The sequence below is a fragment of the Danio rerio genome, chromosome 8, assembly GCF_052040795.2.
Source record: "Danio rerio strain M-AB ecotype USA chromosome 8, GRCz13ab, whole genome shotgun sequence".
Classification (NCBI taxonomy): domain Eukaryota; kingdom Metazoa; phylum Chordata; class Actinopteri; order Cypriniformes; family Danionidae; genus Danio; species Danio rerio.
In genome coordinates, this window is record NC_141028.1 from 29,859,763 (window position 1) to 29,869,482 (window position 9,720).

Consider the following 9,720-nt stretch of genomic DNA (forward strand, 5'->3'; position numbering starts at 1 on the left):
TATAAAACAAAAACTCCAGAAAGAACCACTGCAACACTCATTGCATCTCCTTATGAGTTTAATCCCAAATGCTCAAGTCACTATTATGAATGAAAATAAAAAACAATAAATGCGGCTCGAAGTCTTCCGTATCTGTCTGTCAGACTGAGTGAGCGGTGGAGGCGGGAGCGAGCCGAGCGAGGCGGTGGCTCGCACTCCGTTTTGCCCTATTATGGTCACGAGCGTGACAGCGCGCGCTACCCAGCATGCGCCGCGGCGTGAGGCTCCGCCACAGCCAAGATGACCGACTTTGAGGAGCCGCTTTCAGACGAGGAGAAGGTAAAAATAAAGCATTAAGTTAACTTACACAAACCGCTCAAATATATGTGCTCGTAAGTCCTTATATTGCAGCTCTTCGCGTCTCGAGGGATGCAAGACTGCTTCCCGGAAGGAGCGCGAGGCTGTCTAGCCGGTTAGCTGTGTGCTAATCTGTGAGGAAGTGAAATCGCAGCTTTGCACTCACGTAAAACACAAGGCATGACACTTAAACAACAGCAATACACGAACGATAAGCAGCGTTTAGAAAGGCTCGAAGTTCTGCTAGCTTTGTTGGAGCCAGAATGGCCGTGTTGTTATTTGGTGTCAGTGTTGTGAGCGTCAGCTGTTAGCTTGTTAGCTGTCAGAGGGAGTTCAGAAATAGATCCAAGCAGATCCACCCACTTCGAACCGAGCCTCTCAGCCGACGCGCTTATACGGGCCGTGCTCCGGTAGAGTTACACATGTGTGGGGCTGCAGATGCCAGATCCGCCTGACACGACAGCCATCTGAGCCGAAAGCCTCGGCCGGATGAAGTTACGACCGCAGGAGCGGCTCTGTTTTGGGCTGGAAGTCTGCAATCTCTGCGGTTTTAAAGCGATAGTTCACATGCAAATGACAATTCGGTTTATATGTTCACTGCGCACGATCATGTTGTTTTAAACCTTTCTGCCTTGCTTTCTGTGGTGAACTAAAAATGAATTTAGTGTCGTGGTTAACCTTTAATTGCGTCTTTTATCAATAAAGTCAATGGTGCCCAAAACTGTATTGTGGTCACTCTGACAGGACTCTTAAATTTAAACCAATAGTGACTGATTTATTTATTTGTGCTGTCTTTCTTGTTCAGTCCCTCCTCTGAAAGCTGCTTCTACCTCACGCTTTCTTCCTTTTAATTACCTGACTTGTGGTCATTTTCTGCATGCTGTCAGAGTTATATAACTTGGCTGACTTCCCCTGACAGTGCATTAGATGCTAATTAGACAGATGCTTCCCTTTATGTTAGTCTCTTTCTCTTTGTTAAATGTGTTGGTCCTAAATCTACTTTATGATTGTGTGCTTGTCATTTCATTATGCTGTGAATAGACAGTTCACCGCTAAAGTTCAAATAATTTGCTCACCTCATGTTTACATACCTGTATGTTTGTACAGTTGTTTGTTTTGCTGTAAAATATTACATTAGTAACATTTTATTTTATTTGATTTGATTTTTGTTTTAGTTTAAGAGTATATTTTGACATCAGCAATAAGCTTTTGGTTTGAGGCAGATGTTTCTAGTCATTTAGTATTGTGGTTTATGTGGTTTTGAATTTTGAACCGCTTGTGTTTTGGTTATTATGGGTCATTTTGGGATCTCGGTTGTCTTCTTTTCAGTGTGTATGGTGTAATTTGAGCTCTGGAGTCACCCGTTGAACCCTGTTTTGATTCAGTAGTGCTGAAGCCACAGTGTGTTATTAAGGCAAGCATGTGCTCACTTGTAATTTATTATGTGTTATTTCTGCAGGTCCGCATCGCAGCTAACTTTGTGACCCACGCTCCCCCTGGAGAATTCAATGAAGTGTTCAACGGTGAGTGTATTCAGCTGATCTCTCATGGTCATTGTTTGTAGTTATTGTATTGGTCTTAAGTGTCAGTATAGTAGTTCACAGCTTACAATTCTTGAACTAATAAAAAATAGAGGAATGACTTGTGTCATCATATGAAGAAACAATATTTTTACATTCTATCAATAGTATATTGGTGGGCATAGTGGTATTGACTGTTAACTGCTTATTTTTGGCAGTGTGGGAGATTTTTATTTTATTTTTTACCGTAAAAAATGACTTAATTTTTTGTTTTATATTTAGGTGTCTCTTTGAAGTATTCTTGTTATTTTGCAGTAAAAGCTATAAAATAAAACTGTATTTGTTGGTGTCTTGTTTTTGTTATGCACAGAAAAATCATTTCAAGATTTCCAACATTTTATAATGCTAATTAGTTGTATTGAATTGTAGTGACATTTCTCCATTCTACAGTACTTTTTCTGTGTATGTGTGGGTGAAACCACACTTTGATTTGTTTTTTTTTTTGTTTTTTTCAATATTACCAAACAACATGGATGAACATCTTGTGATCACTTTTGCAAATCGCTGAAAGGGAAAGAAAGTGGGGAGTTCTGAGGGATGTTTGATGTTTATTTATTTATTTTTTCTCCATCTTAACAATATATTGGGCTCTTGCAGTTTAATTGGCTGCAGCGCATTGCTTCTCTTTATACGTGATTTTTTTTGGACCCATTTTGTATTTTAAGGCCCAGTTGCACTTCTAGCCCTTCCACTTCCTGTTTTACATGATCACGTAATGGGGGAATGCTATTTAGCCCTTCAAATGAAGAAATTTCCCTGATTACACCAGCTTCAGCAGCAACATGACTGCAAAACGAGCAAGGAAATAAACAAAAAAAACAAGGCGTAAGGGTTTGCATAGTGGTTGGGGTATGGAATGCGGATCGGAGCTAAATTACACCAGATTTCCTTTGTGAATGATGTTTACTCATTTTTTTGCAGATGTACGACTTCTCCTCAACAATGACAACCTCCTTCGGGAAGGGGCAGCACAGTAAGTTATTTTGCAGATCTATGCATATCAAAACTAGTTTCTCGCAGATCAATCATTTGAACCATGTTATTTATAATGTAAAATGTCAATAATGACGCTCTAAACAGGGTGGAGTAACTACTGCTTCAGAGAAAAAGCTAATACTTTTTTGTGCAAATTATTGTTTTACATGCACTCACATTTTTTAAAAAATCCAATATTAGTTTTGGAAAATACATTTACTTGTTTTCCAGATTGAAGATTAATTCTCTCATATGTAAACAGCACATATAGGATCAATAAATGTTTTTTTACAAATATTATTGAGAATATTCCATATAAAATCATTTAGCTAACACATATTCTAATCTCATCATGTTAATCACACAATTCGGTAATGGTTGTAGGCCTAATTTACAGTAGGCCATTCATAAAAAAAAATAAAAATCCTACTTAACAATAATTATACATATGAATCTTATTAGATAGGAGATTGTTTGTTTATTTATTTATTATTTTTTTTTTGTTTTTTTGAAAGTCTACTTTTAAAATTTGACACATTCAAACCACTGCAGAAGTGTTTTAACCAACAGGCTCATGTCATATACAGTAGAGATGCAATACGAAAACAAAATATATATATTTGTTTTCACAAGCTTTGGAGACGTAACATAGCCTAAATTCCTGGGTCACCAATAGCTTTCTCTAAAACTGAACTGTAAAAATCCTTGTAAAGCAAATGACACCTAAGAGAGATGACTTTAATGTTTTTTTTTTTAATCATTCCAAGTTTGAATGTTATAATGTTCTAAATGAATAGGGCATAGGGGGGAAAACTGGGAATATAACACGACCAGGAACCTATGCTACTTACTACAGCTTTGGAGGTGTAGTTGCAAGCGTGCAAGTTTGCGATGCGTTTTGGGAATGTTTGTTGAAACAATAGATTTAAGATACACTAAAGCAACAAACAAATGTTTGTAATGATGGAACTTGTGACCTTAGTTAGCTAACAATGGTTTTTATAAACGCACCTGAACAGTATATTGATGCACAGCATTAAAGCATAAACACACATCAATCATACAGACATCACACACAAACATTCAGATACCCAGATATTTTGTCATCAGTGCTACAAACATTATATTCTTATAAAAGCTTCAATAGCATACTAAAAAGCTACAACAATGTGGTTATTTTTATACGGCACTTTCAACTATTATCATAAATATGCTATAGACACACACACACGAAATCTTTAACTCATTATTAATTCAAATAAAGGCTACCTGCTACTACCCTTCCAAACTATTTAATTTCTGTCTGATTTCAAATGTGTTGAATAGCTGAATGCTGAAATTACACTGAAGCGAGGGGCAGTGGGTTCTTTTTTCAATAGTGTTCAGTCAGATAATGACCCACACCCACTGGTATTTTAAAGCAAACTCCAGTAGAAAACAATCAGAAGAGCATATATTAGTGTGAGGCATTAACATGTTGCATTACTGGAGAAATAAGATAAACTGAATTGTCAGTGTGTGTGTGAATTGTGTTATATAAATGATAAACCTTAATCTTTCTAACATTTCCTAATGATTACAAAGATGGTAAATAAAAATAATAAGTAAATAAAAGAGTAGAGATTAAAACTGAAGTTAAATATATTGTTTTATATTAATATTTTTAATATTCTTGAAATTCCATGTTTGAATTTTTAAAAATGTTTTTATGAGAAGAATTGTTTGTTTCTGTTTCACAGTGCCTTTGCTCAGTATAACATGGATCAGTTCACCCCTGTCAAACTGGATGGCAGTGAGGAGTCGGTAGGTTTATGGTTTGATGACTCACAGATGCAGTCACAGAGCTCCAGACTGCCACTAAATGACCTTATTTCCATGTCAGCGTGTCTTAATTTTGTTAGAGGTCTCACTGGTGCCACTTCCAATTCGCCTAACTGACAAAAAATGCCAATTATGTTATGTATGACAAATATTAAACGGCAAAAGTGAAAAAAAAATGTTTAGCATGACCTAAGATTGAATGTGAGCTTGCTTTGATTATGTTACCTTTGTTAAAAAAATGCTACCTGCACGAAGGAGCCGTTACCGAGGTCTTAAGTATAAAACACAAGTGCCTAGTTCAAAGTGAAATGAAACGTCACTTCTCAAGAGTGTTTACAGAAAACATGAGAAGTGTTGTGCTGCTATGAGTAAGTTATAAGGCTTTTTTAATCCGAAACCCACTAACATTTAAAATGAATTGGCTAGTAGCACAAACTTTGGGATATTCAAGCTAAATTTGATCATTTTAACACAACATATTAATAATATGATTCTTGTTTTCAAAAAGTTTTTAGTTTTTAGAGTATTTTAGTTGAGCCATGTCAGTTTTTTTTTTTTTATATTAATTTACGTTAATTTTGTTATTTTATGTATTGTTTTATGTTTATGTAATGTTTAAGTAACTATTAACTACTGATTTTATGAAAAATTCTAATTTTGTTTGATGCTCTTTGATTTTATTTAACATTTTAGTCATTTCGTTTTTATTTATATATGTATTTTTTTTATCAAAATATGCCTAAATATGTTTTTGATAATATTAATTTAATTTCAAAGTAATTTGGCAAAGGAAAATATCAGTAGATCTGCTCTAGAAATGTTCTCTGTTCTCAAATGTTTGTCCGGATTCCTGAGTTATTTCAGGGCGTTTTTGTAAATTTGCATGTGTGTTTAGTTGATGCACTGCTTTAATACTCTTTGTTGCAGTGTTGACACAATATTTATTCAAGCTGGGTGTAAACTCAGCTCTCTGGAGATCTTTATTTACTCAGTGTATGGTCGGGACAGGTGTGATCATTGTACTGTGAGTGTTCGCAGCCGCTGATCTGATCTCTGAGTGTGATTAATTCTGTTCCTGCAGGTTCTGATTACCGAGCATGGAGATCTGGGTCAGGGACGGTTCTTCGACCCCAGGAAGCGCGTGTCATTTCGTTTCGATCACCTCCGAAAGGAAGCGAGCGATCCTCAACCGTATGAGGGAGAGAGCGCCCTGCGGTCCTGGAGAGACGCTTGTGATGATGCGCTCAGTGCTTATGTGAAGGAGCACTATCCCAGTGGAGTCTGCACAGTATGTGTTCTCCCCATGAGAATATCATCCATCACAGCCATTGTTTGTGAAATTGTGCTTCATTTGTAACTATTGTTTCTTTTCCAGGTCTATGGGAAAACTGTTGACGGTCAGCAAACAATCATTGCTTGTATTGAGGGTCATAAGTTTGAGCCCAAAAACTTCTGGTGAATAATGTTGCTGTTATTGATTTATGTATTCTATTTGCATCATGAGAAGAATTTTTTTTCAAAGTGTCTAAAATGATCTGTTTTGATCTCGTCGTATGTTTTTCTGTCAGGAATGGCCGGTGCAGGTCAGAGTGGAAGTTCAACATTAGTCAGTCATCAGCTCAGGTGGTGGGAGTATTGAAGATCCAGGTGAGACTCGAAGTGCTAACAGAAGTGTGATGAAAAAGAGTTTGTGGTAAATCTTTTGATTTTTCTGCAGGTGCATTACTATGAAGATGGTAATGTTCAACTGGTGAGCCATAAGGAAGTGGAGGAGTCCATTGTAGTGACTGTAAGTGAAAACAAATATATTTATCTGAACTTTAGTTGTAGGGTTTTTTATTTTATTTAGAGTATTTATGTCAATAATTACTCAATAAATCCAATAGCCTCAGACTACTCTTCCTTCATCTTCTGAAAACAAACTAAGATATATTGGGTGAAATTCCAAGAGCTACCTTTAGACGGCTTTAGCCCTGACTCAAAGTCAGAAAAGATACCAAAAAACATCAGAAATGTACTATAAACATGGTCAGCGAGGTTCATGTAACTTCGGTAGTTCTGTTGGATTATTATAAACCTCCTAAAAAATTTTTGTGCACAAAAAATAATAAAAAAATAATACCTTTATTCAAACGTTTTTTTTTCTTTTCAGTGTCAGTATGGGGCATTGTATGGGGTATAAAATATCTTAGTTTGAGTTCAGAAGATGAATGTAGGTCTCTGACTTCTTGGATAGTTCGGTAATGTATTCACAAATCTTTCAACAATATTTTTGCTATATTCCAGTTTTGCAAATAAATTTAAATAACATTTTTGGGTGAAAACAGCTAGTGTCAGAATATTCATAAAATAACACAATCTGTTTCAGTGCTTTCAGCAAATATTGTAAACCCTCAGAATATATATTACCATTATCTGAAACTTGGGTCTTTTTAAAAAAAAATAATGCTGATCTCCATTCATTACATACAGAACTATTCGACAATACTATACAAATGCATGCAGGACTTCTTTTTATTCTTTAGTAGTACATAAAAAAGAATAGAGGTATAGAACAATAGATAAACACTAGGGACAGTAAATAATGACTTTTTTTTTTCGGGGTAAGCTCTTCCTTTTTTTCAGTTTGCATGTCACAGCAGATTACACAGTTACAGAGTAATAATCATGTAGACACAAAAAACATTTTACACCCTATTCTCCCTCTCATCAACCTGTTCCCTAAAAAAACTCAACAAAAAAAAAAACTAAACAAAGCAAGAACAAAAAAAGGGGGAAATGTTTAAATCAGGTAAAGTGTTCGTCTATGTTTAGACCGTGATACTACCCTACTCTCTCAGAGCTTGTTCTTTTTGTAGCAGACTAACATTCACATTGTACATAAGGAAGTTATTAAAAGGTCTCCAGATGTCTTCAAACACATTTTGTTTCTTTTTGACAATGTATGTGCTCATTTTCCATTGATTTATGTGACGCTATTTCTTTAATTCACTTTCCAATTTTATGTTTGTTTACATTTTTCCAATTAAGAGCAATAATACGTTTAGCTTGTAAAATACATAATTTTCATGAATCTGACCTCTTTACTTTATAGAGAGGGCTAACAGGATATATAGCCAGGATAAAAATCTTAGGATCCAACAGTAATTTCTTTGATAAAATTTGGTCAATCATTTCAATAACACCTTGCCAAAAGGGTTTCACTTTTACACATTGTCATATAGTGGTACAGTGTACCTCTTACCTCATTACACTTTATACAGTTGTAAGCTCTTCCTTTAAGACTTCAAAGATGATTTAAAGTAAATTTGTGCCATTTTATCTTCAGAATGAAGTCCAGACTGCCAAGGAGTTTGCAAAAATCATTGAAAATGCGGAAAACGATTATCAGGTAAGAGCTACAAGCTCTAGAAGTGTAAATCTGGAAATTCTTTATGGTTAGTGCATCTATAGTCCAAATGATACAGAATCCAGTTAAACCTTTAATGTTTTTAAATGTTTTTTTTTTTTTAGACGGCCATCAGTGAGAACTACCAGACGATGTCAGATACCACCTTCAAAGCTCTGCGCAGACAGCTGCCCGTCACCCGTACCAAGATCGACTGGAACAAGATCCTCAGCTACAAGATCGGTAAAGAGATGCAAAACGCTTAGAAACGACCCACTTCCTCTTCCTCCTGTTCAAGTGCAGAGTCGGTACTCACAACACCGCCCACTCAGCATGAAGAAGTCTCCCCAAAAATGAAATTAAGAAAAAAAAAAAAGTCAAAACTTTTTCTGTTTAAATAAAAAAGCGGATGCGATTCCATTCAACCTTCTGTCATTAATGGACTTTGATGGGTCTCCGCTGTGGAAAAGATTCAAATGAGAACTTGAGGGAATCATGGATCTAAATTATCGGCAATTGTTGCTTTTCTCATGTTTACCCACTCGCAGGTCACTCAAAGAGTTTGTATTGTTTTGATTTTTTTGTCTTTTTTTTGTGAACTGTGACAGCTGCAATGCTTGTGCAAAACGTTTTGTGTGTTTAAAACGGTGGATAAGTAATGCCTCACTCACTGTATCTCCAAACTCAATCCGACGACAACCCCACCCTCCTCCTCCTCCTCCTCCGCCTACTGACATCCTGGAGAGATGAGATTTCCCGCTGTCCTTCCACAACTATACAGGCTGTACCAAGGAAAGGATGAAGTCGCGGCGAGGAGGGGAACGGGCTGTGTGTTCGGGTTTGGGATGGCCATCTGTCTTAACTGCTCTCACCGTATCTTTGTCTAACAGTGACTCACAGTCTAACTTAAACGGTTTTAATAACCAAAAAGGCAGAATAAATAAATCCATGGATAACCCTCTTTGGTGGCAAACATGTCAACATTAAGTCTTGATTATTATTGCAATTTTTTTATTTGCATAGCAGATAGTAGTTCAGGCTGTTTGTACAAGACACTTGTGACGCATTTGGGGTATCCTCACACTGTTATGCGACAAATCCACAATCTTCACTGTAAATCTGAATCTCTCTCTCTCATCCAGAATCCTGAAGGCTCCATCACTGTTGCGATTGCATGTTTCTGCCACACTGCTTCCACATTACCCTAGATTTGTTTGTCTTTACCGCTCTCTTAAGAGATTCTCTGTAAAATACACTCCTCATGTAAGACTAGCACAATATCTGTCTCTCATTATCTTTATTTTTTCACATTTTAAATCATGCAAACGTAACGTCTACTCAGTAAACAGCACCAAAATGACTAAATGGTTACTGCTGAGCCTTTATTTTTGAAAATCGGCTGTTGTGTTTGTAGTCAAGTCTGTGCTGATGTACGCTTCCATTCTTTCTCTAAACCACCTTTTCTAAAACGTCATTGGAATCTTAAGATCATTAGTTCACTGTTGAATTTGCTAATTACAAAACTATCTAACAAAAGTACATAATTATGTCTGAAAAACATGTATTGGTTACTTACACAGCTTTGTATTAATTTTTACACCGTAAAACCCGATGAGTTAA

At 36.2% G+C, this 9,720-nt stretch overlaps 1 protein-coding gene across 1 annotated transcript; it reads left to right on the plus strand.

Annotated features, from left to right (window-relative positions):
• Positions 1-207: 207 nt before the first annotated feature.
• Positions 208-9,720, plus strand: capza1b (capping actin protein of muscle Z-line subunit alpha 1b). The gene is given in 10 exon segments (NM_001006663.1): positions 208-318; positions 1,796-1,859; positions 2,838-2,889; positions 4,631-4,694; positions 5,794-6,000; positions 6,088-6,167; positions 6,281-6,359; positions 6,430-6,501; positions 8,041-8,103; positions 8,226-9,720. Coding segments are annotated over 10 exon segments (861 nt in total). The 5' UTR covers positions 208-279; the 3' UTR covers positions 8,367-9,720.